The sequence below is a fragment of the Equus quagga genome, chromosome 5 (genome assembly GCF_021613505.1).
Source record: "Equus quagga isolate Etosha38 chromosome 5, UCLA_HA_Equagga_1.0, whole genome shotgun sequence".
Lineage (NCBI taxonomy): Eukaryota > Metazoa > Chordata > Mammalia > Perissodactyla > Equidae > Equus > Equus quagga.
The window spans coordinates 66,363,916-66,386,186 of NC_060271.1; the positions used below are offsets into that span (position 1 = coordinate 66,363,916).

Genomic DNA, 22,271 nt, shown 5'->3' on the forward strand with positions numbered 1-22,271 from the left:
TTTTGTTTATAGCCTCCTGTTTTTCTATTTAATAGACACGTTTAGGTCACAGTAAGAACGTATTTGAATGCCAATAAATCTTCTGGTTTACCCTTAATTTTTTGGTCTTTTGTGTCGTGTTTAAATTTAGATATCCAAAGAGAAGAAGAAAAAGTGAAACGTTCTGTGAGAGATGCTGCCAAGAAGGGTCAGAAGGATGTCTGCGTGGTTCTGGCCAAGGAGCTGATCCGGTCAAGGAAGGCTGTGAGCAAGCTCTATGCCTCCAAAGCCCACATGAACTCCGTGCTCATGGGGATGAAGAACCAGCTGGGTAGGACAGCCCTTACCTTACAGCCACCTTGTTAATGCTGGTGCCCTCGCCATGATTAACACCAGTTTCCTTGAATAGGAAGAATAGTTTCAGCTCTGGTTTTTATTTTTTATATTGTCTTAGTTGGGGTGTTATACAAATGCAAAATATAATTATTACTATCATTATTTTATTGTTACTCATTTGCTGCTGCTGCTGCTGCTGCTTCTTTTTTTTGGTGAGGAAGATTGGCCCTGAGCTAACATCTGTTACTAATCTTCCTCCCTCAAAGCCCCAGCACACAGTTGTAAATCCTAGTTGTGGGTCCTTCTCGCTCTTCTTTGTTGGATGCCATGACACATGGCTTGACAAGTGGTGCTAGGTCCACACCCAGGATCTGAACTGGCAAACCCTAGGCTGCTGAAGCAGAGTGAGGTGAACTTAACCACTACGCCACCATTATCCATTTTCTTTTGCCAGTGTTGTTGAAGTAATGGCAAAATCTACATATAAACCTGCGGTATTTAAAATTTAGGATATATTTCCTCTTGTGAACAGTGTTATACAGCGACCTGAGAATTGAGTCACGGAGCAGGAAGTGGGCCTGTGTGTTGGAGGAGGAGAAAGAAGCGTTTCCTCTGTCCTAGGCCCCGCCCCAGGCAGAATTTTGGAACAGGCTGAGTTTGTCTTTAGCTTTTACCCCCCACCTTTTCTGCTGCATCTCTGGCTCTCCACCTCCTGCTGCCGTACAGCGTAGGGCTCTGCAGACTGCGGAGTGGGTATTCAGCATGCATGTGAACCATCAATTTAATTTTTAAAAACCCATTGTAATATTTAACATTAAAATAAACATAGTTTCCCTTCAGCTCCCAGTGTAATACTGGTTGTGATCTTTCACAGGCATCTGTCTCCACATCAGTGACAGCTTGAGCCATAGGTTAAATTTTACATCCAGTCGGCTGCTTTTCTTACTTAATTTCTGTTAAATGAAGAAGTCCTAACTCAGAATTATAGTTCTTTGAGAATGGCAGCAAGTGACTGTCAGATATTTAGACTGAGTACACACTCAGAAATTACAGAGAAATTTTTCACTAAAGAATGTTTTCAGCTCTGTCAGATACCACATTGATGAGTACGTCACACTCAAAGCTTAGAAGACTTGAATCTTTCCGTTTAGAGGCTGGTGGCAAATGAGTACCTAATCCATTATTTGGTTGTATTTGGCTCTGAGGGTATTTCTTTATGTTCAATTTTAATATTTGGATGTGGTTTTTTAATATGTCTAATAATGAATATATCATCAGATTCTTTCTCCAGATACTGAAGAAATTATCATGAATTGGAAAAGAGTAAAAAAATACGACAATCAAACTGTACCATGCCTTAACTTTTAAAAACTGTGTCATTTCAGCCCTCGAGTAATGTATTTAGGCTCTTTAAATACTGAATGTATAACCTCGATATATGCCTCTTGAACAAGCCAGGTGTTCAGTACCATGAAGACATAGTCTTGTCTTAACTGTCATGTTGAAAGCTTAAGTAAATACTCTTGCCTTCTACAGCTAGCATTGAAAGTTTCATATTTATACCCCCAGTTTTTACAACATGCTGGAAAGATCCTTGTTCGGTTGACCATGATAAGCTTATTTTAAAAGTCTTCAGTATTTCATTTACCAAATCAACATCTCAAAACATGTATCTTAGTCTGCCTTTTTTCTCCTATGAATAAAGCACTGTATGTGCAGCTTCTTTTTTCCCCCAATTGCGGGATAATATAGTAGATGTTTATGGACCTATCACCCAGAACCAATATAGTTTGACATTTTGTTATATTTGCCTCAGGTTTTATATTATAAAGGAAATAAAACAGCATTACTAAGATTGCAGCTCCTTTAATATGCCTTCCCAATTCCATTTCCTTCTTTCACTCCCCAGAGGTAACCACTATTATGAATCTTAAAATTTGTATAAATGATATTGTTATACTATATATACCATCCTCCATTTTTTTCCCCCATTTATCACTGGGGTTTGAAATATACCCATAAAAAATATATTTTTTAACTACTGGATAGTATTCATCACTGGATGGATGCATGACAGTTTATTTTTCTCTTCCCCCATTGATGGACATTTAGGTTGTTTCAATTTTTGCTGTTACTGACAGTGCTGCTGTGAATGTCTTTTCACTTTTGCACATGTGTAAAGGTTTCTCTAGGACAGTTATATACTCAGAAGTGGAATTGCTGGGTTAAAAATAGCTGGGTTTAAATTTTGCTCGAATTGCACAATTGCTCTCCAAAGAGGCTTTACTGTTTTATATTCCCACCAGCAGCGAGTGAGGGTTCTTTTTTCCATACCTTCTCACCACCCTTTGTCAGACTTCTTAATTTTGAGAAAGGTTATCTTGTTATATTTCTCTGGGAACTATCGAAGTTGATCACTCTCCTCTCTCCACCTTTTCTTCGTGTGTACCGACTCCAAAATACCTTTTCAAGCTATTAATAGTTCTCAAATAATCATTAATCTACGTGAGACAATTCTCTTCTCCTGTAGCATGTACTTTCACTAGCAAACATAACAAAAGCTCTTTTATGTACTGCAGCTAATAGCCTGTTATCCTTTAAATATACATCCTTAACAATGTATTTTCTTTGTTTCAAATATATATTATATTGTGGCTTTAACTCAACTAAAAGGTGAAATATCTGCTGCTTGATCTTTAAATGTTGAAGTGCTCTGAGGCTCCTATCCAGATCCTCTGCTCTTTTCCACCTTCACTGTCTCTCCCCAGGTGATCTCATCTAACCTCATGCATTTAAATGCCAGTGATTTCCAAATTTTTATCTTCAGGCCTGACTTTATCACCTAGTGTGCAGTTGGCATCTCCACTCATGTCTTAGTGAGTATGTCAAAATTCACATGCCCATACAAAAAATCATGGCTGGTCTTACTTCCTCTATATCTCCACCTACTCCCTATATTTTCCCCTGGGAATCCAAGATATCATATAATTGCACCTGTAAATATTTCCACATGGATTTCTAAAAGACAAGGGTTCTATTCCCTGTATTCCCTGGACCTTTAGTTCCTGGGTGTTTTCATGTGATCATTTCCTTTCCACTGTATTTTTCTGTTTCTTTCTGAAAGTAAAAGATTTTAGTCAGCTGTCAGATTTCCCAGACTGATTCTTTAATTGCCTGTTCTTTCCCATTTTCCATTTTGAAAGTATTTATAGTACATTCCTCACAGGATAGTTGTGAGGCTTAATTCAGTGCCTGGCACATGGTAATTGCTATGATATAGGTTTTACATATTATTGTCGTTGTCGTCATTGATTTTGTCTTTGTGTTCTATTTCTTGAGAAATTTCCTCAGCTTTATTTTCTGTTTTTCCTCTTTAATTCTTTTTTTTGGCTATCTTAATTTTCATTTCCAGGAGAGTTCTCTGATAGTTCTTTTTAAAAAAAATCATCCTGTTCTTATTTCAGGAATAAATTTGTTCCTTATTGACGTAGTCTTCTTTTTGAAGTTTTCTTGTTTCTTACACTGTTTCTCCGAGCTCCTTCTCCTCACCACCCACTTCTTCTCTCTCTCTCTCCTCTTTTTTAAGAAAGAAGGAGAGAGAGGAAAGCAGGGAGAGAGGGAAGGAGAGAGGGCGGAGGCTGGATTAATAATGTGTAGGCTTCATGAGGACCTTCCCCAGTCTTACCAGGCAGGTAGACTAAGCTACAAAGAGCAAAATGAGAATTCATTTAATAAATCCATTCTTTTAGTCCCCATTATGTGCCAGATATATTGTTGGGCACTGAAGATAAAATAGTGAACGTTGCAGGCACAGTCATCGCCCTCCAGGTATGGGGTGAAAAGCAAATAAGTGGATAAATTTAATAAAAATAATAAATTTAATAAATAAATGGATATTTATAATTGCAAACTGTGATAAGCAACATGAGACTGTAAAAAGGAAATGCAGAGCCAGCCCTGACGGCCTGGTGGTTAAATTTCGGTGTCCTCACTGCTTCAGCAGCCTGGGTTAGTTTCCTGGTTGCAGAACCACACTCCTCGTCTGTCAGTTGCCATGCTGTGGCAGTGGCTCACGTAGAAGGACTTACAACTAGGATATGCAACCATGCACTGGGGCTTTGGGGAGAAGAAGAAAAGAAAGAGAAAGGTAGTCAAGGATAACTCCTTTCAGGCACTGATGATGTCTGAGGGGAGGATGAGCAGTTAAGTGTGTGAGTGTGCATGTGTGTGGGAAGGAGTATTCCAACCAGAGTGCCAGGCAGTATGTGTAAAGGCCCTGGGACCAAAAGGAACCGTGTGCTCAAAACACTGAAGGAAGTTCTAGGAGGTTGGGATACCTGAGAGCAAGGGGGAGGGATGGCCAGAGACAATGAGCAGGGAGGTGAAGACGACAGTACACTGTTAGGAGAGCAAGGGTTTTCAGAGACAAGTTCAGGTTGAGACGTGCTGCAGTGATGGTGCAGATAAACTGCAGTGGGAGTTCAGAGGAAAAGAACTTTGGGGAGAATCAAGGAGGCATCTGAATAGAGGCATTAGGGTGCACGAAGGCTCAGATGAAATATTTCAGACTGGGTTCAACAAACAGCACTTGGTTCAGTTTGACGAGAATGCACTAAGGGGAGCAGTGGGCGGTAAAGCTAGAGAGCTAATTTGGAGTCAGAGTTTTGGGAGTTAAGCTGAGGAACTGTAATTTGGTTTCGTAGGCAGTGGAGAGCCTTGGCAGGCTGTAAGCACAATACAGGAGCAGGGAGGGACTGACGCGGTGAGATGGGAGGCAGTGGGACCTGAGAGGTAATGAGCAGGGCCTGAATAGGTTAGTGCAATGGGATGGAGTGGAAGAGAGGACACTATGAAGAACTGTTCTGGATGCAGAGTAAATGGACTTGGTGAGGACAGAAACAAGCCTGAGATGCTCCAATCCCTTGAACCTGGAATGACTGCAGGGCCATTAAAAGACATTGGAAATCGAGGGAAAGGAATGGACCTGAGAGAGAGGAGAGTCTATTTGGGGCTCCAGTCTAGCTCTGTAGGATCAACCTGCTTCCCCAGCACTAAGCACAATGCCTGGTGAGAGGAATCCCCAGGGAGGGTTGTTGAGAGGGTTTAAAGTAGGATATTGCTTGTTGGCAAATTAAATACAGCAGAGAAGGGAACTGAGGCTAGAACCCGGGAAAGAGCAGGAGGGAGGAGTCTCCCTTTCGGGAGTGAGAAAAGAGAAAACTAGAAATACTGTAATGAGAGTTCCCAAGAGGTCTTTGTCCATTTTGCCCTTGGATAGCCCCCTCCTGCCCCTAGAGTGTTGCTGCTTTGAAAAGCCACCATTTGATGAAGTCATTTCTTTTCCTTAAGGTGTTCCTCTGTTAAAATGCAGATGTCCCTGCAAAGGGTAATATGTTAAGTCTTGTCGGCTATTAATAGGTTGTCATGAATAGATGCTTTCCAAGTGATAGCTTTCTGACAGCAGCTTCTTGCAAAATAAGACAGATGATGAGTTTAATTGGGGGAGAAAGTTAAGAGAGAGGTTCAAAGGTGAGGCAGGAAATAGAATTATCTCATGATTCAGTAATTCCACTTCTTGGTATACACCCAGAGAATTGGAAGCAGGGACTCAAACAGATGTTTGTACATTCGTGTTCATAGCAGCATTATTCACAGTAGGCAGAAGGTAAAGGCAATTCAGTGTCCATTGAAGGCTGAATGGGTAAGCAAAATGTGGTACACAGTGGATATACACAGTGGAATGTAATTCAGCCTTAAAAAGGAAGGAAATTATTTACTTAATTTTTATTGCAGTAACATTGGTTTATGACATTCTATAAATTTCAGGTGTACATCATTATATTTTGATTTCTATGTAGGCTACATCATGTTCACCACCCAAAGACTAATTACCATTTGTCACCATACACATGTGCCCTTTTACTTCTTTCTCCCTTCCCCCTCCTCTTTCCCTCTGGTAATCAGCAATATAATCTCTATATCTATGTGTTTGTTTGTTGTTGTTTTTATCTTCCACTTATGAATGAAATCATATAGTATTTGTCTTTCTCTATCTGACTTATTTGGCTTAGCATTATACCCTCAAGGTCCATCCATGTTGTTGCAAATGGCAAAATTTCATCTTTTTTATGGCTGAGTAGTATTCCATTGTATATATAGGCCACATTTTCTTTTCATCCATTGATGGGCACTTAGGTTGCTTCCAAGTCTTGGCTATTGTGAATAATGCTGCAGTGAACATAGGGGTGCAAATATTTTTTGAATTAGTGTTTTCATGTTCTTCAGATGAATACTCAGAAGTGGAATAGTTGGATCATAGGGTTGTTCTATTCTTAATTTTTTGAGGAATCTCCATACTGTTTCCCATAGTGGCTGCACCAGTTTACATTTCCACCAGCAGTGTATGAGGGTTCCCTTTTCTCCACATCCTCTCTAAAGATTCTTATTTCTTGTTTTTTTAATAATAGCCATTCTGATGGGCATGAGGTGATATTTCATTGTAGTTTTGATTTGCATTTCCCTAATAATTAGTGATGTTGAAAATCTTTTCCTGTGCCTGTTGGCCATCTTTATATCTTCTTTGGAAAACGTCTGTTCAGATCCTTTGCCCATTTTTAAATTGGGTTGTTTGTTTTTTGTTGTTGTTGAGTTGTGTAAGTTCTTTATATATTTTGGATATTAACCACTTATCAGATATATGGTTTGCAAATATCTTCTCCCAGTTGGTAGGCTGTCTTTTCATTTTGTTGGTGGTTTCCTTTGCTGTGCAGAACCTTTTTAGTTTGATGTAGTCCCATTTATTTATTTTTTCTTTTGTTTCCTTTGCCTGGGTAGACATGATATTCAAAAAGATACTGCTAAGACCAGTGTCAAAGAGTGTACTGCCTATGTTTTCTTCTAGGAGTTTTATGGTTTTAGGTCTTACATTCAAGTCTTTAATCCATTTTGAGTTAATTTTGTATATGGTGTAAGATAGTGGTCTACTTTCATTCCTTTGCTTGTGGCTGTCCAGTTTTCCCAGCACCATTTATTGAAGAAACTTTCCTTTCCCCATTTGTATGTTCTTGGCTCCCTTGTCGGAAATTAGCCGTCTATAGTTGTGTGGCTTTATTTCTGGGTTCTTGATTCTGTTCCATTGATCTGTGTGTCTGTTTTTGTACCAGTACTGTGCTGTTTTGGTTACTGTAGCTTTGTAGTATGTTGTGAAATCAGGGAGTGTGCTACTTCCAGCTTTGTTCTGTTTTCTCAGGATTCCTTTGGCTGTTTGTGGTCTTTTGTTGTTCCATGTAAATTTTAGTTTTCTTTGTTCTATTTCCATGAAAAATGTCGGTGGGACTTTGATAGGGATTGTGTTGAATCTGTAGGTTGCTTTAGGAAGTGTGGACATTTTAACCATGCTTATTCTTCCAGTCCGTGAGCACAGAATAGCTTTCCATTTCTTTGTGTCTTCTATTTCTTTCAAAGTTTTATAGTTTTCACTTTATAGATCTTTTACCTCTTTGGTTAAATTTGTTCCTAGAAATTAATTCCTGTATTTTATTCTTATTGTTGTGATTGTAAATGGGATTGTGTTTTTGATTTCTGCTATTTCGTTGTGTTAGTGTATAGAAATGCAACTGATTTTTGTATGTTGATTTTGTACCCTGCAACTTTGCTGTATTTGTTTATTATTCCTAATAGTATTTGGTGGATTCTTTAGGGTTTTCTGTATATAGAATCATGTCATCTGCAAATAGTGACAGTTTTAGTTCTTCCTTTCTAGTTTGGATCCCTTTTCTTTCTTTTTCTTGCCTAATTGCTCTGGCTAGGACTTCCCATACGAAGTTAAATAAGAGTGGTGACAGTGGGCATCCTTGTCTGGTTCCTGTTCTCAGAGGATGGCTTTCAGTTTTTCACCATTGAGTATGATGTTAGCTGTGGGTTTGTCATATATAGGCTTTATTATGTTGAGGTACTTGCCTTCTATACCCATTTTATTCAGAAGTTTCATCATAAATGGATGCTGGGGAAGGAAGTTCTGACACGTTACAACATGGATGAACTTTGAAGGCATTATGCTAAGTGAAATATGCTTCTCACAAAAGGACAAATACTCTATGATTCCGCTTCTGTGAGGTACCTAAAGTAGTCAGATTTATAGAGACAGAAAGTAGAACAGTGGTGGCTAGGAGTTGGAGGGGGTGGGGAATGGGAAGTTAAGAGTTTAATGGGGACAGAATTTCAGTTTGGGAAGATGAAAAAAGTTCTGAAGATGGATAGTGGTGATGGTTGCACAACAATGTGAATGTACTTAAGGCCTCTGAACTGTACACTTAAAAGTGGTTAAAACTGAATTTAATGTTATGCATATTTTGCCACGATAAGAGAAAAATGGTGGGTCACGCCTGGGTGCTGAGCCATAGTGGGGTCCTGGTGGCAGGGACTGAATATGAGCTCTGTGCCCTTGGGTGGTTGGGGCAGAGTGTCTAGAGGAGCAAGAAAGGCAATACAAGCTGGGAGGGCCAGGCCCGGCACTGCCTCTCCCAGGCCTGCTGTGGTCTCCTTCTTTGGCCTCTTGCTCTGTTTTGCTTCCTTGCTTTGATTGGAGCACTTGAAAGTGAGTTTGCAAAGAATAGATCTTTGATGTGAAACGTAATGTTTGTGAAATTTAAACCAATGTTGAATCACGTACATTTTCCATAATTTTTTAGTATTTTTAATTTAAAAGTTATGTAGGTTTACTGTAAAAAAAATTACAGAAATATATGAAATAAAAAGTATATGGCCAGCAGTTCCCTTGTCTTGGCCTCAGCCCTCTTGTCCACTAGTTGTGACTGTTAGCGTTCCATCCAGACTGTCGCGCAGTTTGCTCTTTCAGTCTAACAGAACATCATTATATATGGACAGTTATTTGTTACCCAGGTCTACAAGACCAAGCCCTTAAATAAACAAATAGGAACAGACTTTTCCCTTTATTTGGCATTTAATATTTAACTGGGATCTAGCATGTGCAAAGTTGAAATTCAGTTTCTTCAAGGCTTGCTGAACAATAGTAATCTTCTAAAATAAACATGTATCTGTGTTACGCATTGTCCACAGTTTATTCAGTGGTTTTAAATGTGTCCCTTCATAACTTTTACAAATTCAAATTCCATAGAGCAAATTGTCTTTTTCAAATGAAATATTTTTCCTTTACACAAAATACAATATTAAGAAATTTTTTAAAGGGTGAAAGCATCTACCTTCCTAGCAATTTGATTGTTTCCATTTGTTTCATATTTAATTTTAGTTGTTATTCGCATGAATACTTATTTTACTCAGCTGTAAGTGTGGTGTAAGAACACAGAATTGGCATTAAGCGACAGTGACACGAGACAGTCGTCCGTCGAGTGTTGTAAAGCTTATCCCTGTAGCAAGCTCATCGGAAAGCCGTTTTCGCCCCCTTTAGCTTTGCTTCCCACAGACATGCCTTTTCTGAGCTGTGTTTTCATAGTGTTCCTTTTTATTTTTAATGGATAAGGAACAGCCATACAAAGAATATTTCTGTTACTTTTATACGATTAATTACTGGTATAGTCAAAGATTGTGTACAAAATTTATCTTAGAACCTAGTGCTGGAAAAAAACTATCTTTCCCGGTGAAACAGTGTGCCTCTGCCGGGGAGCGTCCCACAGCCCTGAACCGTATTAACCTTTGTGCCTTTGCTGTTGAGAGGCTCGAAGCTACATTTATTCTCCGCATGGGAATACAGTCTTTTCTGAGGATTTTTATACTCTTTTCTGAGGAGTTTTTTTTTAATTAAGGTTTTTGTTTTGTGCTAATTGTAGATTCACATACATGCAGTTGTAAGAAATAATACAGATAGATTCTGTGTACCCAGTACCTGTTTTGCCCCAGTGGTAACATCCTGTAGAATTATAGTGCAATATCACAACCAGGCTGTTGGCACTGATAGAGTCAAGCTACAGAACATTTCCAGTTTCCATCTCTACAGGGATCCCTTATCTTGCACTTTCATAACTACACCCACTTCCCTCCATCCCCACTCCCTGCTTAATCTCTGGCAACCACTAATCTGTTCTCCATTTTATAATTTTGTTATTTCAAGAATGTTATATAAATGGAATCAGACAGTATATAACCTCTTGAGATTGGCTTTTTTTCACTCAGCATAATTCTCTGGAAATTAACCTCAGTTTTTGCTTGTATCACTAGTTCATTCCTTTTTTATTGCTGAGTAGTATTCCATGGTGTGCATATACCAGTTTGTTTAACCATTCACCTGTGGAAGAACTTCCAGGTTGTCTCCAGTTATCAGCTATTATGAATAAAGCCGCTATAAAAGTTTACAGGTTTTTGCTTGAATATAGTCTTCATTTCTCTGTGATAAATGCCCAGGAGAAGAATTTATGGTTGCATATGAGAAATTGTCAAGCTGTTGGCCAGAGTGGTGGTACTATTTTAAATTCCCACCTGCCAGTGAGTGATCCAGTTTTTCTGCATCCTTTGTAACATTTGGCAGTATCACTGTTTTTATTTTAGCCATTCTGATGGGCTATCTGATTGTAGTTTTAATTTGCATTTCCCTAATGGCTAATGATTAGGTCGTTTTTTCATGTGCTTATTTGCCATCCACATCTCCTCTTTGGTGAAATGACACTTCTCTACTTTTTTGTGTATGTTCGAAATTCTCAATATAATCTGCTATAAGATTAATACTTTTATGTTTATTTCTGTTTTTTAATTTCTTTTCCTAGATCAGTTGGTCTGGTTTTGACACCAGTATGCAGTCATTTTGTGTCTGTACTTAAAAATTTTGGAAGAACTAGTTTCTGTTAGTTGAAAACCCTCCCTCTCCTTTTGCCATATGAAATTGGTTACTGTTTTATTTATTTCTATAAAGAAACATTCTGGAGTTTTTATGATCAATACAAAAAAGGAAAAATGCACTTCTGACCTAATACTAAATATGTCATTATCTGGAGGAGCACCTGAGTCTTTGTAAAACCACCTCAATGTTGTTTGCTATTAAGACACTAGTATGGTTAGCATTTTTTTAATCCAATTTGAACATGATAGTTTTCTCTGTTGTTCTCTAAATTCATTCATTGGTTTATTCAACCAGTATTTGATGTCAGCCATGTCAGGCACAATGCTAGGCACTGCGAATAAAATCATGAGTTCCTCTCCAAATGCAAAAGAAATCTAGTGCTCAACATCAAATCTTGGGCAGTACACGTCCCAAAATGAGAAGCTGACCAAGATTAGCGTGGTCCCTGCACAAGGATGACATGCAAATCCGTGAAGGGTACCATATAAAAAAACAAATCTGCCCATTGTGTCCCCACCGTATAGAGCTGTCAGCGGGGCCTGCACTGCACCCGAGGGAGGGATGAGTGCCAGGGCCCTTCAGCGGGACGGAGCCTGGGAGACCGGAAGAGCTGCAGAAAGGCCTGGGGGGTGAGCTGGGGAGGGGCTTAGCAGACAGAGCTGTAACCATGAAACACTGCTCATTTTATTTCATCATCCTCTGTGTGACTTTGTTCTTTCTCATTTTAAATGTCAGCCAGTTTTTGTAATGCTAACATTAACATTTTCTGTAGAATTTTAACCTTTTTATCTTGGAGATTCTTTTTTATCGTAAAATATACATAGCTAAAAATCTTCTATACTCTGCTTATTCATCCCTCCCCCCGCCAACCCCTGACAACCACTGGTCTTTTTAGTGTCTCCATAGTTTTGCCTTTTCCAGAATGTCCTATAGTTGGAGTCATACGGTATGTGGGCCTTTCAGATTGGCTTCTTTCACTTAGTAATACACATGTACATTTCCTCTGTGTCTTTTCATGGCCTGATAGCTCCTTTCTTTATAGTGCTGAATAATATTCCATTAACTGGATGTACCACACTTTATCCATTATCATTGTTCACTTGAAAGCAACATCTTGGTTGCTTCCAAGTTTTGGCAATTATGAATAAAGCTTCTATAAACATCTGTGTGCAGGTATTTGTGTGGACATATGTTTCAACTCATTTGGGTAAATACGAAGGAGCACAGTTGCTGGATCACGTGGTAAGAGTATGTCTAGTTTTGTAAGAAACTGCCAAACTGTCTTCCAAAGTGGCTGTAGCATTTTGCATTCCCACCAGGAATGAAGGAGAGTTCCTGTCGCTGCACCTCCTCACCGGCATTTCATGTTGTCTGTGTTTTAGGTTTTGACCATTCTAATAGGTGTACAGTGGTATCTCATTGCTTTAATTTTCAATCGCCTAATGACATATGATGTTGAACATCTTTTCATGAGCTTTATTGCCATCTGTATATCTTCTTTGGTGAGGTTTCTATTTAGATCTTTTGTCCATTTTTAATTGGATTGTTCATTTTCTTATTGTTGAGTTTTAAGAGTTCTTTGTATACTTTGGATAATAGTATCAGATATGTGTTTTGCAAATATTTTCTTCCAGCTTTTGCCTTGTCTTCTCATTCTCTTGTAAGGGTGGACTATTTTTTATTATAAAATAATTTTTATCTGCCATACATGCTTCTTTCCTTGTGGAACATGGAAAATACATTTTGGTGTAGTCTTTTATTTTCCTCTCTATAAATGTACCGTCTTTGAGTTTCCAGTGTACAACATACATTTATTTTGGCTTTTTAAAAATCCTCTTCCCCAATCCTCTCTGATTAGTTATCAAGTTAAATCTTTTTGGAATTAGTTTTATTTCTAAGTTCATTTTTGTTTCCTCTTTTCCCCACTATATTGACTCTTCCTTTTCTTGTTTCTTTTGACAATCAGAAATTTATACCTTTGTCAAAATACAAATTTTTCAGTATTTAACTTAACACTTGTCACACCATGTTTTTTTCTCTGTCTCACATCTTTTTTCTTGTTTTTACTAATTCAGCTCAAAAAATGTTTATTGAACACGTCATGTTCGGGCACTCTCTCTGGGATACGGACTCAACATGCAAATTAGGATAAAACATGGGCCTATGTAGACCCATGTAGACCCATGTAGACATCAAACTTCTATCATTCAAACAGAATTATGGGGAATTTGCTTTATTTTTACCCTTCTCTTCTTCCCATCACTTACCTTTTTACAATAGTCAGTAGTAACATTAACGTTTTAGAATTTCTGTCTTTTTTATATCATTATAATGGCACATATAATTTATTGCTTATTTCAGCCATATAGATTCTTGACACTTCCTCTATAATTATATTAATCTTAATAAATAGGTAACTATTTTACTTTCCCATTCCAAAGTTAAGGGGAATGAAGCATTCTCTGCAACTAGCAAACTTCCTTACTCCTTTAGAAAGATCACAAATGCTGTGTGTGTCACTAGGCATTTCCCGGGCATTCTTGTTTTCCCGTAGATGAGAAAGCTTCCTAGCGTCAGGATTCGAAGGGAGGTCAGTTTGCAGGGACTCCTGGCGGAGGGACACTGCAGTGCTCGGGGAGGTCTGCGTGCCAGTTTTGGTGAACAGCTGATGTAGAGCAATTCTCAGAACTTTCAAGTGTCAGGAAATTCCAAAACAGATTTGAGGGGTTGCCAACTTTTTATTTTGACATGTTAAAGACTTTGGGGGGGAAGTGATCGTTGCTGCTATGGTGATTTCTTATGGAGAATACAGCATGTATATGATCTCAGACTACAGAGAATTTTTCTGTAGCAAGCAACTGTGACCACCTTACACTGACACACACGCAAACTCACTACATCTTATCCTGATTTCTCTCATTTCCTCAAGACCAGTGACTGGTTCCTCACAGAACAGCTGCCATCCATCAGCTGGTGGATAGGGAGCTCTACTTGGGGAGCCTAAAGCCTCCTGTTTTCCGTTGTGGCCCCGGCAAGGTCTAGGGCTGTTGTTCCCATGTGTGACTTGCCCAGAGTGTCACAGTCACTCCTAGCTGGCTGCCTTCGCTGAAGGTCAGATGCAGGCCTTCAGGCCACTCTCCAGACTGGCTAGTTGCTGTGAGTGCTCAGTTTGTACCTATTGTCGGCGAAGTAACACACAATTTAGAAACGTCAGTCTCTTGGTCAGCTAGCTCAGTAATGTATTCCGTAGGTACAGAAATAGCCTTGGGAGTCCACCTACTGCTGCTGCCTTTTACTAGAATAGCTTGTAATTTGGCTGTCTCTCTCTATTCCATCCTGCATCATCTTCTGTTGAGCATCCTAACCGTTATCTTTCCCTTTCAGCGGTTTTGCGAGTGGCTGGTTCCCTGCAGAAGAGCACAGAAGTGATGAAGGCCATGCAGAGTCTTGTGAAGATCCCAGAAATCCAGGCCACCATGCGAGAGCTATCCAAAGAGATGATGAAGGTGACCTAGGGCTCCCCTGTCCCCTTCCAGACCACTGAGAGTCACCTTAGGGACTGGGGCTAGGGGTGGACGGGAATGGACAGACCACTTTTGCCAGACAGAAATGATTCTGAGGACAGAGGAGCAGCTGTTAACACTGGTTGAAATCATCTGAGCTGAGCTTGGCAGAGGCTGGGTCAGATTGCCAGAGTGTTCCTTAGAAGAAGCGAAAGTAGATCCAGAGCCCTAGGAAAGGTGGGGGGTCCAGGGAGCACCTGTTCAGGATTCGGGGAGCTAGGAGGGTTTACAGGCTCTGACATGAGCAGGAAACAGAAAAACCCAGGTCCCTCCAACTGCTCCAGGGCAGTGTTAGTGAAGCTGGCGAGGGCTCTCCTTCTAGACCGGGGATTGGCAAATATTTTCTGTAAAGGGCCTGATAGTAAACGTATTTTACATTTTGTGGGCTGCACATTTCTGTTGTAACTGCTCAACTTTGCTCTTTAGTGTAAAAGCGGCTATAGATAATATGTAAAAAACTGAGCATGACTGTGTTCCAGTAAAACTTTAGTTACAGAAATGGACAGTGGGCCAGATGTGGCCTGTGGGCGGTAGTTTGCTGACCCCTATTTGAGACTAAAAAGGAGAGACTGAGAACCAAATAAAAAGCAGTAAATACTTGCCACTCCCAGGATCAGGGCCTGGCAAGGACCTATACGGTGGCCTTCAGACAGGGTCAGGGCTCCGGAGGGCGTTGTCATTGAGCCCCCTGCCAGCCGGTGGTGCATCACACACACTGGCCCAGCGACCCTGTGAGGTAGCTATTTTTTTCTCCCATTTTACACAGCAGGAAGCTGAGTCTTCAAGTTACCAGGTAACTTACCTAAGTGACCTTGGTAGTAAGTGACAGATCTGGGGTTGGGGCACAGATGTCTGACCTTACTGCCAGAGCCGCCTCAGAGGAAATGGTGACAGGAAGTGCCTCATTCTGGTGCTGGTTCGTGCTTTGAACCTGTGGCCTGAGAGCCAAGATTGTACACCTGAAATTCTTGTTTATAGCTCATGCATAGAAATTACTTCCCGTCCTCCTAAAGAATTTCATTTATGAACTTGAATTATATATGGAGTTCTAGGGCGTTGCTGCGAGGAACTGGAGAAGATTGATGGAAAAGGAAGGCAACGTAAAAAGCCCAGGTCTTTGGAGTGAGAAATCTTTGGGCAGTAGTACTAAGGAGGGAACCACGTCAGGAGGGTGTGTCCTTTAAAAGTGGTGTGTGGGGGCCAGCCCAGTGGCATAGTGGTTAGGTTTGCACAGTCCACTTCAGCAGCCTGGGCTTCATGGGTTCAGATCCCAGGCACGGATATACACACCACTCATCAAGCCATGCTGAGGCGGCATCCCACAGGCAGAAAAATAGAGTAAGATTGGCACAGATGTTAGGTCAGGGCCAATCTTCCTCACCAAAAAGAAAAAAGTGGTGTGTGGATGTCTCATCCCCCAAGTTGTAGTGGCTGTCCATGTAGAACTGGATAACAGGTAATTCTTTGAGTGACTTCAGGCCTGCTCATTCTAACTCCTGGAACCACCAGGATCTGAAAGGGGATGTCTTTGTTGCAATCTGGGATCTTTTCCACAATGGTTTCCGAATCCTGAAAGTAATAGAGATTTGGAGGACGACTTGCATGTAGTAGATAGTAAACATTTACTGAATTCAGCCGAGGATGCCTCCTCAGGTAGAGACTGAAGCCTCTGACGGGGGCCCAGCTCCTCAAAGGCAGGGATGTGATCTTAGTCTCTCCCGTTGTCCCCAGACCCTGGCCTGTGGTGTGGCACAGAGCAGGCATTTGATGAATGGTTACCAGCTGATTGATTGATTGAATGAATGAGTGAATGAATGGCACCTTCTCCCTCCAGGATGTGGAGGGCTGTTAACAATCAGGATCCTGGTAGACTCTTTTAACCAGTTAGGGGGTATGCATTGAACCTCTTCTACAGTAGCCTCCAGCACTAAGATGATGTCCTCAGGCCAGAGACTCCACCTGTGTGACCAGGAAGGTGAATTTGATTATTTGTTCACTTGGGTTGAGGAAAGGGTCTGTGAATGGGCACAATATGATACTAGCTAGATTCACGTCATTAGGAGTCACTCACATGGTCTGGCAGCAGACGGGCTGGCTCTCAACCTGCTGTCATCAGCATGGCCAGTGAGAGTTGTGCCCTGGCTGAGAGCAGGGAGCCCGGGCTGGGGTGGCCACACATGACCTGCTCCTTGGATCAGTGGAGTGTTGAGGGACAAAGCACGGGGCTCAGTTCTCACCGGTGACAAAGCAGTCAGATTTTTCTCTGGCAGCTTCTCAGAGGCCTGACCCCAGGCTTTCCGTCAGCCCCTTCCCACCTCTTCTGCCCAGGGATGCCACCGGCCCTCTTTTTGACATTGGAGGGGGCTGTTCTGACCTTTTGCTTGAAAACCAAAAGAACCAGTCAGTAGTGCTTTATTTGGGAGCTGAGGACGCTGTTCAGCAGGGAAGACTGTGGGCCTGCTTGTGTTGGCCCGTGTTAGGGAACGGTTCTCTTGTGCCCCACAGTGGTGCCCTGCTCCCCGCGAACAAAGGAGGGTGACTGGCTGGGTCAAGTTGCCAGCACAGGGCAAGCAGTAGAGTCTGGGCATTACGTTGATGGGTCCAGAAATGCTGTCTGGCCATCTCTCTGGGGAGTGGGTGATCAGGCTTTGGTGAATTGATCAATCCTTGCCAGACCCACTGGACTGACCCGGTGCCAGCAGCTGTACCTGGAGCTCTGAAGTACTCGTCAGGTCTCTCTGGGATTCTGGGGAGCCCTCACCATGTTCTTGGTGTTTGTTATTAGAGTATCTGCTATGACTCCAGCCAGTTTTCACACTGTGTTTCACCTCCTGCACTCACAGATTATATTTGCAATGTCAGGGCAGATGCTTCACCAGACAGCTCAGGACGTCCTCTCATCTGTCAGCAGGTTGTTCCCCAAGTGCTGCCTTTAGGGTCTGAGTCACTTTGTGAAGCTCTGCTGCTAAGGCCCCCTCCAACCTTGGTGCTAACTTCGGAGAGCAGTTTCCCTTTGGCCTTTGGCCTTTCTGCAGAGAGGACAGACAGCATGCAGTGCTTCCTGCGGCCAACTGTCTCGTGTGTTAGCCCTCGAAACAGCGGACTGGATTGGAGACACAGGAGCTCGGCTGGTGCTGGACCCATAGAGCTGTCTGTTGGGAGCAGATTTAACAGTTGAGGGAAGTGACCTGGTTTATTCTGTGTTTAGGCTGGGATCATAGAGGAGATGTTAGAGGACACTTTTGAAAGCATGGACGATCAGGAAGAAATGGAAGAAGCAGCAGAAATGGAAATTGACAAAATTCTCTTCGAAATTACAGCAGGTATGACCCCGAGAGTCTCCTCTTTCTCCCCTCCTTTCATGGCTGTTCTTCCTGCAGTCACTAAATTATCTAGTAGCTTTTTCTGTAGGCTGGAACTCCCTTACTTCTTCATTTTTAATTTCAGATTATGCAAGTTATTTCTTGAAAGCTAGGCACAGTATCTAGAACCATCTTTTAAAAGAATACAAAGCATTTTTTAAATTCCTAGAGTTTTCAACCTGTTAAGGGGGAATATTGCGCTCACATCGTACTGTTGGGAGCCCCACTTGCGGTATAGACTTTGTTGAAAGCAGTTTGGCAGTAGCTGTCAGAAGCCTTTGACCTAACAGATTGACTTCTGGGAGTTACTCTAGAAGTTAAGGATGTGCTGAAGATTTAACTCAGGGATGTCTGTAGTGAGCACTATTTATAATGCTCAAAACTTTGAAATGCCTCATGATATAATATTGATTGGATTAATTGTTATATCTGTTTTAATGGAATACTTTATAGTTGTGATAATGTAGAAATATCTTCATTGATATGGCAAGATGTTCACAATATATTATGTGGAAAAAGCCTTGTTACTTAAATACACACTTTTGTGTAAAAAACATGCCCAGAAAAAGTCTGCAAGGGGGATAAATTAAAATAGTTATCTCTGAGTGATGGTTAATGAGTTTTTAAACTTTATTTTTACTTCTGGATTTTCTGAGTTTTATGTTTAATAAAAAATATAATTGGTGAGATTTAATTTTTATTTCTTTGTGTTATCTTGTTGGGAGAAAGAAGGCTAGTTACTCCAGGAAAACATTTTGTGAAGGTTTGGAAACAATTTAGTTTTACTGAGAGAGGAGATTTGACATCTTCATGAATCTTGAAAATTAAATATTCATCACTGTTTAGGAATTTAGATCAAGAGCTTCAGAACCAAAATTCTTACAATCAAAATCCTTACCATTATTATAACTTTGATATCATTACAACTTGGTGTTTGCACATTTGTCCTAGGGAGCAAAACCCCACCACAGCAGCTTGATTTGTTGCCCTTTTCTGTTTCTCGTTAGACCAACCCAGGCATGACAGGCAGGGGAGAGCAGGACCACTTCCTTCAGCCGATGTTTTGTTCATCTGTTTGCTCTGTTTCTCTTCAGGGGCCTTGGGCAAAGCACCTAGTAAAGTGACTGATGCCCTTCCAGAGCCTGAACCTCCAGGAGCAATGGCGGCCACAGACGAGGAAGAGGAGGAGGAGGAGGAGGAGGCCCTGGAGGCCATGCAGTCCCGGCTGGCCACGCTCCGCAGCTAGGGGCCACCCAGCTGGGCGCCCAGGCTCTTCTCCTGGCCCACCCACCTGGTGTGCGCACACTCCTCTGAAGCAGCCGCTGTTTTATGTCTCTTGCACTACACCTCTGAATGAGGCCTTGCGTTTGGGAGAAGGTCCTCTGCTAATCTCTTTTCACTCTCTGCAGAGGTTTTGGGATCTCAACGGGATTGTTCTTGAGAGGTGGTGTAATAAATGCATCATTTTCAGGAGTATAAACAGAAGCATCTTTCTGGAGGGACAGCAAAGAAATCTATCTTCTTGCGAAACACTTCTGAGAATAGAGTTGATTGCCTGAATGTTAAGGACTCTGTACATTTTTTGGTCTGTAAAACACTATATAAATGAATTTTAATAAACTTCTGCTTTAACATTTGGTCTCATTGTAGACTGTCATGTGTGATGAACTCTCAAGGTGTTTGCTGTCCCAAGTTATTTCACGTTGGGCTTGGAAAGAGAAGAGGTGCTAAGGCCAGGCATATGGGGCTCGGACACTCAGCAGCAGAGGCTTCTGCTCTGTGGATGCTGTTCCTCAGCCTTCACACATGTGGTGTGGGAGCCACTCTTCTACATTTTGTCATCTCTGTAACCTAACGGATACTTGGGAATTGTGACCCCTTGTCCTGTTGGCTGGATGGCTGTATTATGTCCTGAGGTGTGCGTGTAGCTTTCCCTCTTCCCATTGCAAGTTGCACCCAGAGCCGACAGCCATGTGATTAGGACTCTTTCACCTCTGATTGTCTTTCCTTGCTTTGAGCTGGTTGTCTTGGATGTGTGGAATATGAGCCTACACGTCAGTGTTTTCTCAAAGCCAGGAGCTGAGCAGCGAGAGGAGGCATGGTGTGGTCACGCATTATAAACAACTCTCACACATCTGAGACATTCCTAAGTTACATTTATAAATAATTCAGCAGTAGCAATTTATATTGGTGTGTGATAGTTTCCATAACTCTTTGATATATGTGATTTCATTCAGTCTTCACAAATAAGGACAACAGCTCAGTTTGCTGAAGTACCATTCTTAAATCACAAGAAGTGGCAGAGCTGGGGTTCAACCCGCATCCCTCTGGTCCAAGTCCTGTGTGCACTAAACTAACCAGGCAGGAAGAAAACCCAACTACTCTCTCACAGGCTGGTTTTTGTAGATTATCTAGAGAAATCCTGATGTCTCAGATGTTGCTGCAATGAGGTCCTTCTGGTCTCATCATGCAAAATGGCACTCTTGAACCCAGAGGACCATCCTGTTACTCTTGATTTCATCTTCAGGATAGTTTTTTAAGTAAACGTGTTTTGGAGCAGTTTTAGGTTCACAGCACGGTTGAGTGGAAAATACAGAGTTCCTGTGTACCTCTTGCCCTGATAGATGCAGCTCCCCTACTTGTGTGTATTGACAGCCCACAGCACAGAAATACCTCTGTTATTGGAATCATACAGTAAGTAGCTCTTTCACATTGGCTTCTTTCACTTGGTAATATGCGTGTAAGTTTCCTCTGTCTTTTCATGGCTTGATAACTCATTTCTTTATAGCACTGAATAATCCATCGTCTGGATGTATCACAGTTTATCCATTCACCTACTGACAGACATCTTGGTTGTTTCCAAGTTTTGGCAATTATGAATGAAGCTTTAAATGTCTGTGTGCAGGTCTTTATGTGGACATATGTTTCACCTCATTTCAGTAAATAGCAAGAGCACAATAGCTGGATCATCTGGTAAGAATATGTCTAGTTTTGTAAGAAGCTGCCAAACTGTCTTCCAAAGTGGTTGCACCGTTTTGCATTCTCACCACAGTGCATGAGAGCTCCTACTGCTGCACCTCCTCACCAGCATTTGGTGGTGGTGTGTTTTGCATTGTGACCATTCTAGTAGGTGTATGGTGGTATCCCATTGTTGTTTTGATTTGCAATTCCCTAATGACATGATGTTGAACATCTTTTCATGTGCTTTTTTGCCACCTGTATATATCTTCTTTGGTGAGGTTTCTGTTTAAGGTTCTTTTGCCCATTTTTAATTAGGTTGTTCATGTTCTTATTGTTGAGTGTTGAGTTCTTTGTATACTTGGAATGATAGTCCTTTATCAGATATGTCTTTTGCAAATATTTTCTCCCAGATCATGGCTTGTCGTCTTCTCATTTTCTTCACATTGCCTTTCGCAGAACAAAAGTCTTTAATTTTAATGAAATCCAACTTAAGGATTCTTTCTTTCATGATTGGCCTTTGGTGTTGGATCTTAAAGGCATCGCCATACCCAAGGTCACCCAGATGTTCTGCTTTGTTATCTTCTGGGAGTCTTATAGTTTTGTGTTTTATATTTAGGTCCGTGATCCATTTTGATTTGATTCTTGTAAAGCATGTAAGGTCTGTGTTTATATTTTTTTGCATGTGGATGTCCAGTTGTTCCAGCGCCATTTTGAAAAGACTGTCTTTGCTGCATTGTATTGCCCTTGCTCCTTTATCAAAGATCACTTGACTATATTTATGTGGGCTTATTTCAGGGCTCTTTATTCTGCTCCACCGATGATGTATTTGCCTCCTCTTTCTCCAGAAGCACACTGTCTTGATTACTGTAGCTTTATAGTAAGTCTTGAAGTTGGGGAGCATCAGTCCTCCACCTTTGTTGTTCTTCAATACTGTGTTGGCTATTCTGGGTCTTTTACCTCTCCATATAAACTTTAGAATTCATTTGTCAATATCTACAAAATAACTTGCTGGGATTTTGATTGGGATTGCTTTGAATCTATAAATCAAGTTGAGAAGAACAGACATATTGACAGGGTATACAGTTCTATGATTGCATTTATCTGGCTAGTTTATTTACAAAATGATACTGAAATTAAGGGATGCTCATAATCCCTCAGCATTTTTATTCTTATGTAGATAAAGTTTATCCAGGTGAATGGATGGACAATCAGAATAATGACAACTACTCTTCTATACATTCATATAAAATGATCTAAATG

At 41.0% G+C, this 22,271-nt stretch overlaps 1 protein-coding gene across 1 annotated transcript in view; it reads left to right on the plus strand.

The window, feature by feature from the left end:
• Nucleotides 1-19,689, plus strand: part of CHMP3 (charged multivesicular body protein 3) — a 74,346-nt gene extending 54,657 nt beyond the window's left edge. Inside the window, exons 3-6 of the mRNA XM_046661009.1 lie at nt 131-310; nt 14,510-14,631; nt 17,897-18,011; nt 19,145-19,689. Coding sequence (XP_046516965.1) covers nt 131-310; nt 14,510-14,631; nt 17,897-18,011; nt 19,145-19,296 — 569 coding nt within the window. The 3' untranslated portion in view covers nt 19,297-19,689. The remainder of the gene's footprint in view (nt 1-130; nt 311-14,509; nt 14,632-17,896; nt 18,012-19,144) is intronic.
• The last annotated feature ends 2,582 nt before the right edge of the window (nt 19,690-22,271 follow it).